Here is a 19,280-nt window from a genome sequence, read left to right on the forward strand (position 1 = left end):
TGTCTTAACATACTTCCAGCTTCCTAAGGTTTCCTTTTGTTAGATTCTACCAGGACCATATGGGTTAATGTATGTGGTAGCACCATAAACTGTTTTATGCCTATTTTGATTATTTGGTAATGCTATTTGAAAAGAGAAAAAGATAGTTTGAGTTTTTTGCTAGGCATATCCTGCTTGGGAGAGTCTTAGACATTTCCTCAGACATACTCTAGAAATGTGACCTTAACCAAAAAAGAAATGATTCCACAAAATAGTGGCGAGCTAATTCTGTTTAGACTAACTATTGCCATGTAGGGGACTAGAGCCAAAGATTTTAGTCCTGGGACAGAATTATTACAAAGGGTAGGACAACTTGCCTTCCATGTTTGATCCCCACACCACAGATGTTTCCCCAAGCTCCAAGAGGAGTGATCCCTGATCACAGAGCCAGGAACAAGCCCTGAGCACTGCCAAAATTAAAGCAAACCAAAATTTAAAAGTTTAATCTTGATGTAGGTTTTAAAACCTCTATTAAGATATAAAAATCATAGTTTAAAAGGCTCTGTCCTACCTTTTTTAGCTTTTATCATCCTGTGTTCCAAAGAAAAATACCACCTGTGCGTTTCCTTCAGTTAATTTGGAAAAATGCTTTCTCAACTAGAGTAAGTATAGAATCAGAAACTAAGTAAAAAATCATTAGGTGTAAAAGTCATCCTCTTGGTGAAGAAAAGTCAAGCAGTTTTAAAAAACATTTTTCATTCTTTGGCTGAGATAGTGCTGGGCTATAGGTCTGTAGTGGTGTAATAGTGGGTTTTAGTTCTCACAAACTTGCCTGGAGCAGAATGGGTAAGAATCCAGTTGTATCTGAACGTAGATGTTAAACGCTTTAGGTAAATAGAGCAGTTATTACCAGGAAAGATCAGGAACGACTTTATGAAGGAAATTATATTACAATTAGGACTTAAAAAGAGAGGTATTCTAAGACAGGTATGAAAAGTACTCATGAAACCAGCACAGAGTCCTAGACTAGAGTTAAGGGTTTGGAGATCCTAAGAGTCATGCTGATGGTTAAAGCTTTGCCACTGGCGCCGGCAGCAGGGGGGCTGGGGGTGGGAGGGAAGAGTGTAAAGTTGACTTCTTCAGCTTTCTGCCATTTTTTCATTTTTTTTTTTTCTATTTAGAATAGTGAGATAATGCTCAAAGGCCAGGCTTTGACAGCTCTTAAGTAGGTTTTGATTACTGCCAACAGGACATGCATTCTTTTTAGCTTAAGTTAGATGTAACTTTAGAGTTTTTATTTTAATTATTTTTTTCAAGTTCCCTGACAGTGCACAACCTGTGGCCACTTCGGGTGATGCTCAGCCACCTGGGCCTGGTTTAATGCTAGTGCTCAGCCATGCAGTGTTGCTGGGAACCAGCAGAGCTGGCGCTTGTGGAATACTTCGGATCCAGCACAGGGTCTTGTGCATCCAAGGCAACACCCCTGGCAAGTGCTCTCCCCAGATTTTATTTTTAAAGAATAGACATGGGGCCTAGTGATGGCTCAGTGTTATAGTACCTGCCTCACCGAGGCAACTGCTTCCTAGAATCCCCAGTGCCTCCAACTGTGTGATTTCTCTGCACCACAGTCAAGTGTATACGTTCCCCTGGAAGGCTGTGTGGGAGACGGCTCAAGTATGGCCCAGGTTCAGATTCTGGTACACATCATCCCCTGAGCAACTGCAGGGAGTCACCCTATTAAAAAGGAATAAAGAATAGATAATGTAGTGAGCAATCTCAAACCCATGATCTGGCTTGTATCAATCTTTAGTATTATTTGGTTACTTCATTTCATGACAAGTGTTACTGAGAAACACACTGAAGCACTGGTGGACCATTCATATCTCCCTGGAGATTAATAATTAATGAGTTAAATCCTTCTATTTTCATGTTTTTGTTTATTTCTTACAGTATATATATTTGCATGTATATAAAATAGTGTTTTTAAAGGTGTTATTATGAATTAGATATATTACTGAAATTCTGAAACTCAGCTTTGGTTTTGAGAATTTTTTTTCTTGATGTTACACCTTAAATTCTTTATGTTTGGTACATAGTATTCTATTATGTGCTAATTACTGATATTTAGGTTGTTTCAGTCTTTTATTCTTATAACCAATACTGGGATAAATTCATGTTACATGGATATACTTTTTTCTCCTTGTTTTTATAACCATTTGTAATGAAGTACTGGTATTTAGAGTACTATTATACTTTTCATACATACATCATTTTAACACTATGCCCATCATCAGAGAACCCACTACACCGGTGTCCCTGAGAACATCCTCTGCCCTCAGATCTAAACTCAATTTTATACTTCTGATGATTTTGACTATTTTTATTCCCTTACTATGTTTCTTTTTATCCCACAATGGGAGAGATTTTTTTTTTTTTTTAAGAGATGTTAACAGACACAAATAGATGAATAGAGCTTACTCCTGAAAGAATTGCCTGGGCTTTTTTTTCTCCCTTAATCCTAACTTTATATTCCTTCTCCCCTCCCCTTTCCCTTGTTGATGTTATTGAGATATCCAGGGTTTACACACACATCTGGTTCTGCTCCTCAAAGTGTGCTCTCCCTTCAGGTGTAGTACTAAAACATTTCTGACTGGTATGGCTGCTATCCCTGGGTCATCAGGGATTGCAGACAGCAGAGCTGCCAGAATTATACACTGGTGATCTGGCCTTATGCCGGACCATTTGCTTGCAGGGCCTGTGTTTTAAGTCACTATGCTTTTCCTCTGGACTTAGAAATGTTGCTTATTATTTAAAAACATTTCCAAATTGTTTTAGGATGATGGGTTCCTAAGAGGCCCTTCTTGTGATTTTTCTTTTTTTAACCAATCTGGCTGATGGGGTTCAGTGTGAGCACCAGGGGATCCATTGCTTCTTGGGCTCTGCATTGTCAGCTGTTACCTGGCCCACCCCAGTGGTGCTTGGGTCTGAAGGGCCATATCCAGTTCTCGGGGGGTCCTATACTGTACGCCTGTACTGTCTTTCTGGTTCCCTGATATTTTCAGATTGTTTTTGAAGTATTTGAACCAGTTTACACCAATACCATACCCCCCCCATCCCAGTCATGTGTGCATGTGTGCCTTTTTTCTATTTCTTATTCTTGAATTTTTCATATTTCACATTCTTGGGAAGATTTCCTAAGTTTCGCCTTATGGATTTCGATCTTAGCTTCACTAGAATGTCTTGTTTTGTTTTCTTTTTGGTGGGTGGTGGGAACTCATAAGCAATGCCTAGGGAGCCCCAAGGTCACTCCCAGTGGTCCTTGGCCAAATATGCAGACGGGTACAGTGCCCACTGTTGTGAAGCTGTGCTGCTCATGCTTAGGCTGGGGGCCTGAAGGGCTGCGCCTTGTTGTACTTGTGGGCCTTGAGGTGACAGGGATTAAAATCTGGGCATTGAAGGAGAGAGAGTAAGAGGGAATGTATCTGCCACAGAGGCCGGGGGGCGGGGGGGGGGAGTGGGAGGGATACTAGAAACATTGGTGGTGGAGAATGGGTACAGGTGGAGGGGTGGGCACTTGAACATTGTATGTCAGTCTGTAACTGTACCTTGCACGCGGCCGACTCGGGTTCGATTCCCAGCATCCCATATGGTCCCCTGAACACTGCCAGGGTTGATTCCTGAGTGCAGAGCCAGGAGTAACCCCTGTGCATCACCGGGTGTGACCCAAAAAGCAAAGAAAATTAAAAAAATAAATAAAAATCTGGGCATTATACATCAGGGCATATGCTCCAGCCCTTTGAGCTATCTCCCTAGACCCTGAAAAATATTCCTGTATATTGTCTGTTTGGCATTGTATTTTTTACATTGACTGCATAGATGGTTTACTACTTGTAGCTAGCTTAATGTTAAGCAGAAATTTTATAATTTAAAAAGACAAGTTTCCTTTATCTTGTTCTTCAAAATTTTCTTAACTGTTCTTGGCTTTCTGTTTTTTTCTAAGAGTTCCTATTAATTTTAATGTTGTGAATGAGATTGTTTTCCTGCTATATTTCATTGGTTATTATTGAAGTGATAATAGTACTGATTTTTCTATTGGGCAGCATTGCTTGAACTCATTCTGAGAGTAATGTTGTAGGGCTGGAGAGAGCACAACAGGAAGGGCACTTGCTTTTCATGCAGCTGACTTGGGTTCAATCTCCAGTATCCTGTATCATCCCCCAAGCACCACCAAGAGTTATTACTGACCACGGAAGCAGGACTAAGCACTAAGCATCACTGGGTGTGGCCCTAAAGTAATTGTACAGAGTTGTTGTTTATTTTTAACCAGATAGTTAACCTTTAGATTACTTTTAATTCTTTACATATAGTTTATATTTCTTTGTGTTTTTGTTTTGTTTTGTTTTTGTTATTGTTGTTGGTTATTTTGGGGGGGGGGTCACACCCAGCGATGCACAGGGGTTACTCCTGGCTCATGCACTCAGAAATTACTCCTGGCAGTGCTTGGGGGGACCATATGGGATGCTGGGAATAGAACCCGGGCAGCCTTGAGCAAGGCAAATGGCTGCCCGCTTTGCTATAGCTCCAGCCCCAATATAGTTTATATTTCGATGTCTTTAGTTTTTTGTTTTGAGAGGACCGTACAGGACTGAGCCCAGGATACCCGCACATAAAGCCTGCACTCCAGCTCTTTGAACCATTTTCCAAGACCCAGTTTTACTTACCAAAAAAATCCAGCCAAAGAACCCAAACTCAGTTAATGGTTAATTACATTCAGATACTTGATTAATTTCTATGCTTGCCACCTACCCTCAGGGTTTTTCTTGAAGTACACCCAATACTTTGAGGATCTTTAGGTGGCAAATTCTCCTTTTACTTACATGAAATTTCCTTTAGAGCATTTTAAAGGAATATTGGAACTTCTCCATCTATATGTTCACTTGCTCTCTCTTTAAAAAATAAAAATATTTTGGGTGCTATACCTGGCGGTGCTCCAGGAACACTCTAGCGGTCCCTGGGGACTGAGCCTTGGGTTCCTTGTGCTCCAGTCCTTGAACCATCTTCCAGGTTTACATGTGGTTACTTAACTATGTTTTTGTTTTCATTTGTGGTCTTTGTATAGATGAAGATACTCCATAGGACAGTAACTTTCAATCTTTTCCTTTTTTTTTTTTGCTTTTTGGGTCGCACCTGGCAATGCACAGGGATTACTCCTGGCTGTGCACTCAGGAACCACCCCTGGCGGTGCTCAGGGGACCATATGGGATGCGGGGATTCAAACCCGGGTCGGCCGAGTGCAAGGCAAATGCCCTACCCGCTGTGCTATCACTCCTGCCCCGAATCTTTTACATTTTTTATAGAGACCACACCCTGTGGCGGTGGGTGGGGTTGGTAGAGTGAGATGTGAGGCTCTTCCTGGTTCATCTGCCTTTGCCACACTTTCTTCCTGTGAACAAAGAAAGAAAACCACTAGCTAGCATTTCTGATTTGATTATCTCTCTCTTTCCCATCACTTATAGTGTATTCTCTATGCCAGTAGAGTTGCCTTTTTCTGCCTAGAAAGTCATCTTGTAAGTGGGACACAGTTTCAGTTCACAATTCCTCTTTCTGATTATATATATATATATATATGTATGTATGTATATATATATATATATATATATCTGAAGTTTATGCCGTATGAAATTTATTTCAAAATTTTACTGTATCCTAGTCATGTGTTGTTTTACACTTTGTTTTCCGTTTTAAGGGACCATTACATCTTTTTCTCTTCATACTTAGAAATATTCCTCTAAAGTTCTTTAGGAAAAGGTTTAAAAAGAGCCAAATGTTAAAAAGTACAGGAGCTAAGGTGCTTGCCTTACGTGCAGCTTACCCGACTCCTGTATCACTAGGAGCCCTCACACCGCATCCAAGCCAGCAGTAGCCAGAAGCACCTTCCTCCCCCAAATAGTATTGCCAAGTGTGGCTTAAAAAAAACCCAAGCCATGTTATTATTAATGTTAATATAACCTTTTGTTACTAACTTTCCTAAACGTCAGAAGGTATTTCTAAAACTTAAGCTTTCCAAGGCTAAGAAATAGAATTTAGATCTATTTCTAATTAGATATAGATTTAGAATTTAGACCTAAATTCTATTTCTTTGTATCACTAATTATGAAATCACCCCTCATATCAAGTAATACTAAATCCCTTGTTTGTAGCCAAATAAGCACATAGTACTAGTCCACACATGGTTGTGAGAAAGGGTCCTCAGCAGTACTTGGGTAAGGTTTTATTTTTTATTATTTGTCAGGAGCTAGAAGTCTCTACCTTTTCTTGCTCTGTGTACCCCCTTCCCCACACACACATATTCCTGCAAATTTCCTTGACTATAGGACCTGTGGCTACGTGATTGGTGAAAACCAGGCATAGGTGGGTACAAATTACTACCCTTTCATTGTAGCACTGCACTGTAGCACTGTTGTCCCATTGTTCATCGATTTGTTTGAGTGGGCACCAGTAACTTCTCCATTGTGAGACTTCTTGTCACTGTTCTTGGCATACCGAATACGCCACGGGGAGCTTGCCAGGTTCTGCCGTGCTGGCGGGTCACTCTCAGTAGCTTGCCGGGCTCTCCGAGAGGGACAGAGGAATCTGAAGCCAGGTCGGCCACATACAAGGTGGGAGAATTAAGATGAAGATTCTTCCATTTTTGTGTTTATATCACTATTCTTTTGGAATTGAGGGTGGGGGGCATGGATTGGGCCACATGCATCTGTGCTCAGAGTTTATTCCCATACAGGGTGCAGAGGATCAGACCCTGGTCAGCTGCATGCAAGGCAAGCACCCGCACTTTGTACTATCTAGGTTCCCATTATAGTCTATTTTAACCCTTATAATACTCGAACCTTTTGTATTCCTTAGGATATTTTTAAACTCCATTTCTTTTGATTTTGGTCCTTGCTTAAAAATTTGTTTCTTTTGGGGCCGGAGCGATAGCACAGCAGGTAGGGCGTTTGCCTTGCACGCGGCCGACCTGGGTTCGATCCCTGGCATCCCATATGGTCCCCCAAGCACCGCCAGGAGTAATTCCTGAGTGCAAAGCCAGGAATAACCCCTGAGCATCGCTGGGTGTGACCCAAAAAGAAAAAAAAAAATTTGTTTCTTTTGTACATGGTTACAGCAAAGTTTTCTTTATAGCCATTGATTAAATTGTCTTTTTCGTAACCTTTTAAAAACCTTTCATTTCTTTTAGAATCGATTTTTAAACCTTAGTCCAAAAGCTTTATTCCCATTAACGTTGTTTACCTCGATCTAATCAGAATACTTTTAAATGCAAAGGTTAGAAAATGGTGAATAATTGTAGCTGTTCTGGAAGTTCCTCAATGTTCCTGGGTGATTACATCTTGTAATCTTTGGTTCTGTTTCCTTGACAGCTCCATCAAACTGAATGGTTATCTTGAATTTAATGACATTCAATCCTAGCTGCATTTGTTGTTGGATCACAGATTCAACAGTGAAGCTGAGGTCCTTGTATGCAGTGGGCATGTGTATACCTTGGTATTGACAGAAATCAACTTCAGGGAAATGCCATGTGGATTTTTTTCATGAGCATAAATATTTAGCTGAGACTTTCTGAGCAGTTAGACAGGATCCAGTTGTGTTTGACAGTGAAATGGGGAAGTAAGAGCTCGCATCAGGTTAAATACCCTAAGTTTCTTTCCAGTGCTCTGCTTGAAGTCTAGTTTCTTTGTTCAGGGTTCTGAACTTAGAATTTCAGAATCCCTACACTGTCATCCCTGTCATTCTGCATTTGGGATTCTTGGATCTTTGCAGGGTGAGAAAGATTGGCAGAAATATGAGACTGCTCGTCGGCTGAAGAAGTGTGTGGACAAGATCCGGAACCAATATCGAGAAGACTGGAAGTCCAAAGAGATGAAAGTCCGGCAGAGAGCTGTAGCCTTATACTTTATTGACAAGGTGAGAAGTGGTGGGGGAGGGGTGTGTGTGTGTGTGTGTGTTTCACTTGGATCAAGATGAGATCAAGATGGAGTGTGCGCTGTGTGTGTGTTTCACTTGGATCAAGATGAGATCAAGATGGAGTGTGCGCTGTGTGTGTGCTTATCATTTTCAGGAACCACATACTGTTCAAACAAAGGTTTCTGTGGGTAGTGAATTGTGATCTTTTGGAGGGTATTTTTAGTTTAGATGGGTATAAGCCTGAAAATGCATTAAGCAGTCCCCTCTTGCTTCACAAATATATAAAACACACACACACACATAATGTTTTGAGGGTGACTCATATGGCAGTCCCAGGGCTTAATCTTGGAGGTGCTCAGAGGACCATTCAAGGTGCCAGGAATGAAACATAGGTCCACAACATGAAAGGCTGAAAGGCAAGTGCTTTCCTTGCTGTACCATCTCTCTGGCCCCAGTGTTCTCAATATCTTAAAGATAAAAATGATTATATGATTACCCCGCAATTTTCCACTGCCTAATTTTAGCATAAATTCTGAATTGTTTCAGTGATTGAGCAAAATTAACTTTTTTTTAATGAGTGCCCAGAATAGGAACGTGCCTACATTTTGCTTTATTGATAGCTATCTTTTAACCTGCTGAATTTCTCTTCTAGTCCATACTCTTTTCATTATGAACAAATGTTTCATTTCATCAAATGTTTTTTGCATGCATTGGGATATGTATTTTATTTTGAGGGTAGGGAGCTTGCCGTACACATGCCAAGCCAGGTACAATTTCTGGTACCCAATATGGTCCCCTGAACCCACCAGGAGTAAACACTGAGCACTGCCAAGTTTGGGGCCCCTCATGTTTTTCCCCTTAATGTGTGCATATGGTGCCACACATTGAACCCAGAGCTAAAAGAGGGGAGGGCATGTCCTTTTGCTTTTAAAATATGTTCCTTTTCTCTACTACCCCCATTTGAGAGGGAAAAGTTTAAAAAGTAGATTTCTGGGAAGATAAATGTTTCGTGAATCTTTAGACTCCAGAATTGCCAGGACCTGTAGGCTAGTGCTCTTGCCCCAAGAAAAATTAGGGGGCTTCTGGTTTCATTTCCCAGAGATCCTGTGAGATTCAAATTTCTTTATTCATTTTTTTTTATTTTAATTCCTTCCTTTGTTCCCATCCCTGGATAGCTGGCTCTGAGAGCAGGTAATGAGAAGGAGGAAGGAGAAACAGCGGACACTGTGGGTTGCTGCTCACTTCGTGTAGAACACATCAATCTGCACCCAGAGTTGGATGGTCAGGAATATGTGGTAGAATTTGACTTCCTTGGGAAGGACTCAATCAGATACTATAACAAGGTCCCTGTTGAGAAAAGAGTAAGTTGATATTGCTTGTGCTTCTCACTTGCCTGGATTTTTCCTTCCTCTCCTCTGGTCTCCTACCTTCCATCCATGGTCTTCACCTGGAAAAATGACTTTAAAGAGAAAGAAGAGGAAGGTATTTGGTGTCCTGCAGATACTTCCTTTCAGATTCTTAGTCCCCTTCCCATTCTTCCTTGTGGGAATGAGGAGCCATCTACTGTGAAGCATGCTGTAGAGAGTTGGCCTTCACAACAGATCAACTCAACATAAGATCTAAACCACTCTGTTGTTTTAATGATCTAACCAAATTTCTGTAGCCCCAGATCATGTTATACATTGTCACTTTGGAAGTGTTCCTCAACTTCTGCAGTGTCTTATGGAGTAAAAAAAGTAAGCTAGCTGTATCTATAACTAAAACAATTTGACAATTAAATGTAATTGACTTTACTAGAGCATGCTGGGCAAGGAAAGGACATTATTAACTGACAGATTTGGAATATGCACAGCAAAGTATGATGATGTAGTTTATGAAGCTTATACTCTTTAAAAGAAGATTTATCCTCAGAAAATACACTGAGATTCTTAAGGATAAGAGGGCACAAAATGAGTACCCCTAAAATCTACATATCTATATAGAATGAGTGAGCAGAGTACACAGTGTATAAGTGGTGAATGAGACGATCTTATCTCAGTCTAGGTAAAGGTGATGGGTATTTCTTGTGCTATTATTCATTTGCATTCGCAAATGTTTTGTAACAGTTAGATTCTCCTTTCTTACAGGTTTTTAAAAACTTACAACTATTTATGGAGAACAAGCAGCCTGAGGATGATCTTTTTGATAGACTCAATGTGAGTGGACATAGTGCAATGGGTCCAAAAATGGTCCAGAGCCTTGCAAATTCCTAAAGAGAAGGTTTGCCTGGGGTGACTTGGATTCTCCTTTAGCTTGTCCTGTGGCATCCTATACACTCTTTCTCCCTGGGATCACAAACTGAATCCATGGCCAAAGCCTTAAGATGTGGTAGATAACCTTTACCTTTTATCCTCCATTAGCTCTTCAGAGCTTTCCTTTGTCCAGATGCCAAGCCACTCTGCTGCTGGAGAACCATGCTGGTTACCAGGGAAGATATTAACGGGGAAAGACAAATTTGTTTTACTGACTTGCTTAAGATTACCATACAGTTTTGTGTTTGGGAATTCTTTTTTCAAGTATCTTCTGGCAAGGGCAACAATAACCTTGTCAAGGTTTTTGATTGCACTCCCATCAGTGTTACAGAGTTTGCAAGAAACAGCAGGGTATATGGCTTCTGCCTAAATTCCAGACATCCTCTCTAGCTGGTATGCCTTTCACCTAAATCCTCTTTTCCTTTGTATCCTTTAGACTGGTATTTTAAATAAGCATCTTCAGGATCTCATGGAAGGCTTAACAGCCAAGGTGTTCCGTACATACAATGCCTCCATTACGCTACAGCAGCAGCTTAAAGAACTTACAGCTCGTAAGTACTACTTTCAGGTAGCGCACACACTCTCACTGATGATGACCTTACACAGCTGTGTTGTAACTTCCACTTTCCTTATTAATGCTGTGATTTCACATTAGAACATAGCCTCTCATTGAGAGCTATAGCCTAGTTGTATAAAGATAAGTTTTATTTCCACACCAACTTGTAGAAAAATTCCATTGAATATTGAGGTGGAGTTTGTAGTCAGCTCTGAAAATGTACGTATTTTGTGTTGTGTATATAATTTAAAAGGGTAAAGACAACTGCTGTGCTGTTGTGTTAAACTGAAAAGTTTAATCATGCTTGTTGGTACAAAATAGGAGCAAATGAAGATGTTTACACCATTTCTTATTTTCCCTTAAGAATGGGCCAGAGGGCTGGAAGATAGGCACATTTTGCATTCAGAAACCCCCAGATTTGATCTTGGCATGGTTCCCCCACATACCAAGCTGGATCTGTCCTTAAGGCAAAGCAACAAGATAGGTGGTAATCTCCTAAAAAATAGAGTAAAAGGAGGTATATCTACAGGAGGCATAAATTTTTTTCTTTCCAGAGCTCCATCACTGCTAAACTTCTTCTAACTTGAGTATGTTTGAGGGGTCAGTATTTTAGGGGAGGGATTAAAAATTACATGGTACCAGGAAAACTGTTCTTAGGTTAGTTATTTCCACAACCGTTGATTAATGCCAGTCTGCAGAAAGTTATCGGTGTCTTTTACCACATGGTGTTACATAAATTGTCTATGAGATGCAGTAACTCTCATGAACCAGCCAACCGTAGACTTATCGTTGACCCTAAATTGAAAAATGATGATTAAGATGAAAAATTTTAAAGAAAGCATACTTTATGGTTTTGTTTCATATTTAAATTTGTGTTATTTTCAGCCTGCCCCTGTCCCCCACCCCCTGCCCCTCATGGGGCGGGGGTTATGCTCAGGACTTAGTCCTGTCTCTGTGCTCAGGTATCATTCCTGGTGGTGCTCGGTACCATATGTTGTGCCGGGAATTGAACCATGGATTGCCACATGCAAGGCAAGTGACTTAACCCCTGTAATATCACTCCGGCCCATGTCTTATGGTTTTAAAATTTAAAATTTCCCTTTACTTTACCCTCTTTTCAGACTATTTTGTTCCAATTCCAATTTCTGGCTGTGTTGGGTGGAGGGTAGATACCGAGGCAATAACTGTTGATTCTGAGATTCTGACTGAGGGGGCCTTCAGTCTGAATGAGATACGGATCTGTAAAACTAGGATTATGAAGAATGAAAGAGGCAAATGGTATATTTCCTCTTGGTTTTAAACTAACTTCACTTTCTTTACAGCGGATGAGAACATCCCAGCAAAGATCCTTTCTTACAACCGAGCCAATCGAGCTGTTGCGATTCTCTGTAACCATCAGAGGGCACCACCTAAAACTTTTGAGAAGTCCATGATGAACTTACAATCTAAGGTATCTTGAATCTAGATGATTGTTTCCAAAGTGGAGCTCTTGGCGCACCCTGAGGAGGTTGGGAGGCACAGTAGCAATCTCAGGCACAGTGGCAGGGGAGAATGCTTTCTGTTCTTCACTTGTAGAAGGTAAATATGCAGGGGTACAGAGAGCAAATATCATTCCCCCATTTGGTGGTAGGCCAAATAAGGTTGGGATCTACACAGTGAGGTAGCAAAGTGAAGGGAACCATGTTGCTGTGGGTAGGTAGTCAGAAACAAAAGACACTAATAATTTAGCCTTAAGGATTTCAATTTGGGGGCCCAAGTTTGGGTCTGTTCTGGAAAAAGGTCCATGCTAAATGTAAACAAATAGAAATAATTATCTTTGATCAAAATATTAACTATAGTGAATACTCATTGTTCAAGAAACCCTTTTAAGTTCCACATTAGCTACTTAAACAGTTTTGCAAAGCAAACTTGGACACACCCTCTTCAAAATAGTGCTGATAACTGTCCTTTCTTGGTTGTGGTTTGTTTGTTCGTTTGTTTGTTTCCTTTTTGGGTCACACTCAGTGATGCTCAGGGGTCAGTCCTAGCTTTGCACTCAGGAATTATTCCTGGCAGTGCTCAGGGGACCACATGGGATGCTAGGGATCAAAATAAGGTCGATCGTATGCAAGGCATATGCCTTCCCCACTGTACTATTGCTCCAGCCCCCAAATTACTGCTTTATCTAAGGATAATGACTACAAAGACAGTCTTCATAGAATTTTCATACCACAGTCCTCAAATACAACTATTTCCAAATTAGATGGTTTCAAATTGAGAAGATGATGAAACATTAATTTCCCTCAATCGCAACACAGTTGTTTTTATTCTAACACATTCCACATGAATCATTTTTTATATAACTCATTGTTAAACATCTGTTGACTCTTGGCTGTATGCCAGAGTCGAGAGGAAGACTTGCAAAGAAGTAGATGATTCTCCTCTTCCATGTCCCCTTGCTCTGCTTGACAGTAGCTTTTAAGCTACAATACATTCGGCATTTGATAAGATGGACATTTCTGTGTTAGCACTGGCTGTATAATCAGCACATTTGAATATTTATTCATGATAAAATGCAGATATTCCTTTCTGTAGCACATAGGGTTATGATGGAAATCAGTTATACTAAAATGTACCTAAAAATATATATTAAAGTCTGTGACACTGTAATGTGCTTCCTTATTAACTTATTAAGATCTTAAGGTAGGTATTTTAACTATTACGAATTTCACGGTAGTAATAACTTAATGATACTGTAAGATACTCTGCAACTGGTGATATGAAAATACTAATATTAGTTAAGCAAAATAGTTTTATTGAAAGACGTTCAGAGAAATGGGGAGAGAAGGGCGGGGGAGAGAGAAAGGGAAAAGAACTTGGGCTTGACTGAGGAAAAAGCCTAGAATGGCAATTGGGAGGTTATAATTTCTCCAAATTGTCTTGGCCTGGCGTTTCCTGTATACATAAAAGTTAATCTGGGCTAATCTGGGCGTTGTCACAGGGAATGCCTTGGACTCTTGATGATTCTTTCATATTATCATGACCTTTAGATTCTTCTGTAATATTTCCTATTGAGAGGATCCACCCTTCTCTGGTTTGGTGTCTTGGTTCACAAAAGCTCATTACCAGCCCACACATCCCCACACCACATCTCTACCTATAAAAGCTGCCTCCTCCTCCTCCTTATACCTAAGAGATCTCACCTCCTTAAATCTTTAAGGGGTACATAGGTGAAGGTCTGTCTTTTATAGCTTCTTTCTGTTGACAAAAATACAGACCCTTCCTATGTAAGGGAATGAAACCTCATGCTAACGTAGTGTTAATGTGGCCCAGGCATTGGTTATAATACATATTATTATGGGGGAAAGCATACCTGGTGGTGCTCAGCAGTTTCTTGCATTGTGCTTGGGAGCCATTTACCAGGGATGGAATCTGGGCCTCTCATCTTCAAAGCATTTATTCCAACCCTTTGTGCTATCTCCAGGACATGTCCTGTTGTCCTGTAATACTGTTAATCGGTAAATTTGTAAATAATACTGGTAAGTTTTGTTGCCCATATTGATTATTGAACAGGTAATGATGAATTTCAGCTAGGTTAGGGAAATGACGGGCTGGAGTGATAGCACAGTGGGTAGGGCGTTTGCCTTGCATGCGGCCGACCCGGGTTCGATTCTTGTGCCCCTCTCGGAGAGCCCGGCAAGCTACCGAGAGTATCCCGCCTGCACGGCAGAGCCTGGCAAGCTCCCTGTGGTGTATTCGATATGCCAAAAACAGTAACAAGAAGTCTCACAATGGAGACATTACTGGTGCCCACTTGAGCAAATTGATGAACAACGGGATGACAGTGCTACAGTGCTAGTTAAATGACATAATCACAAGTTCTCTCCAAATTATATAGCTTGGCCAAAGAGATAGTACAGTGGTTAGGGTATTTGCCCTGGCACTCATCTGGTCTGGGTTTGATCCCCAGCATCCCATCTGCCCCACTCTCCCCCCCCCCCCCCCCCCTCGGCCAGCACTGCCACAGGAGTAAGCCCTGATGCACACAGCGGGTGTGCTTGTGCATGGGTGTCCTGTCCCCCCTGCCTGTGTTCGGTGTCTCCCCCCACCCACCCCAATTCTATAGCTGTGCGACTAGCGTTCAAAAACTATCACTGTCAAGCAAGATAACTGTGGTTTTGGGCTTTGATTTTGATTTTTGGGACACAGCAAACAGTGCTTAAGGCTTACTCCTTGCCCTTCACTGAGGAGTGGACTGTATGTAATCCCTGAATACAGGATAGGCACCCTACACATTGTACTATAGTTTCAGTCCCATGAGACAACTGTTCTAAGGCCCAGAGTATTTTTCTTTTGTTAAAATTTTCCAAGAATACTCAGGGGTAGTACATCTGGGTCATGGGACAACACACAACTTGTAATTCATGCCTCACATGCCATTTTGTTTTTCTTGAAGGGATGTGTCCATAGTATGTATGTCCGTGAGCCTATCAAATACAGTGATGCTGTATGCTGACTGTACACTTGGTAGGCAAAGAACCCTAAAGAATACCTACAAGGAGCTGCATTGTTACCATTCTGTTAAAACTAAGTGGTAAATCACTTGGTATCATTTGTTCTTGTCTGATTCCAACCCAAAAATAAAAGCCTGGATATTCAGGTTGTTGTTTGTTTATCTATTTCAGGAGACTCCTCCCTAGAGCATGAGTAGGGGTGTTTTTTTGTTGTTATTATTGTTGATCTCACTCTGGAACCACTGTTTGGGCAGTTTAGGCTGCCTGCCAGTCGAGCCCTCCAAACCCAGGAACTTTTTTCTGTGTTTCCACAAAGCAAACACACGCCCCTGTTTGCTGAGTGAATCAATGGAGTCTTTGATGCCTTGAGAACTTACATAGCCTACCAATTTAGCATTTACAGAAATGGTTAAAGGATTGTGGCTTGTTACACTTCTAGTCTAAGAAGAAACTGGCTAGTGGAGTCTTGATGCTTTTGTGTGTAGAATGTTCCTTACATTTTGACTTAGAATATAGGTTTTGGAAATTAGCCATTCATAGCAAACTGCAGTTTATGATTTTTTTTCACAATGATGGCCTCTGTTTCCAATCCTGAGCTTTGTGTTTGTCTAATAAGACAATGCTAGTCACAAAGCAACAGCGCACAGTGGGTGAGTCAGGCATGTATTTGCTCTATGGAGGTTCTCTTGGCCTTATGGGTAAGCAAGATGACAGCAGGTCTGGGCTTCCCCTGCCCCTCCTTTGCCATGTGAGAAGCAGACTTGGGCAATGGTTTCATGTTGTTGGCCATGTTATTAACAGGAACTAATTATTAAGTCTTCCAGGGCCCTTCCATGGTTCTATCAAGTGTGGTGGTGGGGGGGGGGAGCCAGCTACCCTTGTCCTTTCCTTTGTAGGCTGGGACTCCCTGAGATTTCATTTGGAAAAATTGCTTCGTGGCTAAAAATATTAGCAATCTTTTGTTTTTGAGTGAAAACTACTGTAATTTCCTTCCTGTCTCAGAATGCCAAAACCAGGCCATGCTAAGAATTGGTCTGGAATAGATCAATTGACTTCCTGGCTATTATTTAGTTGCTTAAATATTCTCTTCAGTGCTTTTTTGTTTTTGGTTTTTTGTTTCGTTTTTTTTGGGTTTTTTTTTTTTTTTTTTTTTTTTTTTTTTTTTTTTTTGGTGGGTGGGGGAGTGTGTGACAGGAATCAAACTCAAGGCTTTACACTTGGGAGGCAAGTGCTCTCCTGCTGAGCCATTTCCCTAGCCCCATTCTGTTTTTCTTGAGAAGTTGGCAGCTCCTTCCTGAAGTGCTGGTTAAGTCTGAAGAATTAGCTAGTCTTGCTTAGTAACTTTGTTGGTTTCATAGAGATCATTTCTTGCCCTGCTCTGTTCTGTTCTTGGAATTGTAAACAGTTTTTTATCTGTCTGAAACCATCAGGTGTCTAAAATTCCAAGTTCCTTTTTCTGGAGTTTCCTAATTAATAAGGGCACTGGAAGTAACTCCTATTTTCAATTACTGCCCTTGAGGTAACTTTTATTCCTTGAAGTCTTGCTGAAGGACATGAATGGACAAATAGCAGTTGTATTCAGTTGTGCAAATGTAGTTCCTGTACATTTTATGAAGCCACCACTCAGGGTTTGTTTTTTTCTTGTTTGGGGCTATATTCATCATTGCTCAGGGGCTACTTCCAGTTTGGTGCTTGGGATACATAAGGTCCTAGGGCTCAAACTGGAGCCTCCTGCATGTAAAGCATATGCTCCAGTCAGTTGAACTATCTCCCTAGCTTATCTTGGGTATTTTAATGAAAAACTAGAGAGCTAACTTAGCTTGGTAGAGACTTGTCAAGGTTTCATTTCTCTGATGAAGCCTGTCATTTGTCTCTGTCTTGCTCACTCTGTTGTTCACAACCACCACCAACACCCCCCCACCCCGGCATATTCTTTTGGAGTCTATTTTTTTTTTTCTTTTTGGGTCATACCCGGCAATGCACAGGAGTTACTCCTGACTCATGCAGTCAGGAATTACTCCCGGCGGTACTCGGGGGACCATATGGGATGCTGGGAATCGAACCTGGGTTGGCTGCGTGCAAGGCAAATGTCTACCGGCTGTGCTATCTCTCCAGCCCCATACTTATATTTTAAACCTCAGTGCACCTCTGTCCCTTTTTGGGGGGGTGCTGGGAATCGAACCCAGAGTCTCAATCATTCAAGTGATCTATCAGTCACCCACATTTTTGTTTGGTTTCTGTACTTACTTGGTTTCTGTCCTTTTGGGAAGCAGGAGGAGGACTGGGATATAAAAACCTTTTAGCCTCAGAGCATGAGAGAGCGAATTTCCCCAACCTCGTTTCTTTTGTTCTTCTCATTCAGATCGATGCTAAAAAGGAACAGCTAGCAGATGCCCGGAGAGATCTGAAGAGTGCTAAGGCTGATGCCAAGGTCATGAAGGATGCAAAGACTAAGAAGTATGTGCCTCATGTTAAATAAAGCTGTGGGAGGTGATGATGAGAATAAAATGGGTCTGTTAACTAGCCAAAGGGGCTTTGTTGTTCTAAAGTTTCTTTGGAAAATTTTCTGTATTTGTCACTTTTGTTTTGTTTTCGGCCACACTTGGCAGTGCTCAGGGGTTACTCCTGGCTCTGAGCTTAGAGATCACTCTGGCAGATTTGGGGGACCATATTAAGTGCCAGGGATTAAACCCGGGTTCAGTATTTGCAAGGCTCTGGCTCTGTACTTGGGGCTTTTATGCTACTTCTGCCCAAAGTGGTGGGGGGTTGCAAGCACTCATTTGCAGAGAGCTAGCCTAGGTCTGATGACTGTTATTCTTCTAGGGTGGTAGAATCAAAGAAGAAAGCTGTGCAGAGACTGGAGGAACAATTAATGAAGCTTGAAGTTCAGGCCACAGACCGAGAAGAAAATAAACAGATTGCCTTGGGGACCTCCAAACTCAATTATCTGGACCCTAGGATCTCAGTGGCTTGGTAAGGACAGAGCTCTCAGACTTTTGCTGCTGGCGTGAGAAACTTGATGGGAGACTTGCATACCTCACATCAGCCTTCATGTTCCTAACCATAGCACACTGTGCACAATGCCCACGCATTGGACTATTGGGGGCAGGGGGAGGGGGAATGTTCCTATATGCCAGACTTGTTACATCTGTCTTGAGTGTGTGCCTTACTTTTAGAAGGTAAAGTTTAGTGTAATGTCCTTATTTGTGGACCTTTAGGATAAGAATATACACTTTTGGTGCTTGCTGAGGGGAATATATAAAACAGCTAACACTTTTTTGATAAATATGTGCATTGTTTTTTAATTTTGACGTTCCCACCAGCAGTGGATAATGGTTCTTTTCCTTCTACATCCAAGCCAACACTGGTGGTTTCTATTCTTTTTCATGTGTGTCAGTCTCCCTGGTATGAGGTGTTATTTCAATTTGCATTTCCCTGATAAGTGATGGGGCATATTTTTTCACATATGTCCTTTGGCCATCTAGGTCTTTTTTTTTTTTCTTTTCTTTTTTTTTGGGGGGGGGGGTCACACCTGGTGATGCACAGGGGTTACGCCTGGCTCTGCACTCAGGAATTACTCCTGGCAGTGCTCAGGGTCCATATGGGATGCTGGGATTTGAACCGGGTCGGCCGTGTGCAAGGCAAAAAACGCTCTGCACGCGGTGCTATCACTCCAGCCCCAATCTAGGTCTTCTTTAAGGAAGTGTTTGTTCATCCTTTCTCCCCGTTTTTGGATGAGTTTTATTTTTTAAGATTTATAAATGCTTTATATATCTTGACTATTAACTCTTTGTTAGATGAATGGTGGACAGATATTTTCTCCCAGTCTGTGGGGTGTCATCTTAAACAGACGTTTTTTAAATTTTAAAAAAATGTTTTGCTTTTTGGGTCACACCTGGCGATGCACAGGGGTTACTCCTGGCTCTGCACTCAGGAATTACTCTTGGCAGTGCTCGGGGGACCATATGGAATGCTGGGAATTGAACCTGGGTCGGCTGCGTG

The 19,280-nt window shown here is 41.4% G+C and overlaps 1 protein-coding gene across 1 annotated transcript in view; it reads left to right on the top strand.

Moving 5' to 3' along the window:
• TOP1 (DNA topoisomerase I) overlaps window positions 1-19,280 on the top strand; it is a 102,560-nt gene that overhangs the window by 76,415 nt on the left and 6,865 nt on the right. The window contains exons 14-20 of the mRNA XM_055137526.1: window positions 7,795-7,938; window positions 9,114-9,299; window positions 10,065-10,133; window positions 10,666-10,780; window positions 12,108-12,235; window positions 17,641-17,735; window positions 18,102-18,251. Coding sequence (XP_054993501.1) covers window positions 7,795-7,938; window positions 9,114-9,299; window positions 10,065-10,133; window positions 10,666-10,780; window positions 12,108-12,235; window positions 17,641-17,735; window positions 18,102-18,251 — 887 coding nt within the window. The remainder of the gene's footprint in view (window positions 1-7,794; window positions 7,939-9,113; window positions 9,300-10,064; window positions 10,134-10,665; window positions 10,781-12,107; window positions 12,236-17,640; window positions 17,736-18,101; window positions 18,252-19,280) is intronic.

Source organism: Sorex araneus, chromosome 5, assembly GCF_027595985.1.
Source record: "Sorex araneus isolate mSorAra2 chromosome 5, mSorAra2.pri, whole genome shotgun sequence".
Classification (NCBI taxonomy): Eukaryota; Metazoa; Chordata; class Mammalia; order Eulipotyphla; family Soricidae; genus Sorex; species Sorex araneus.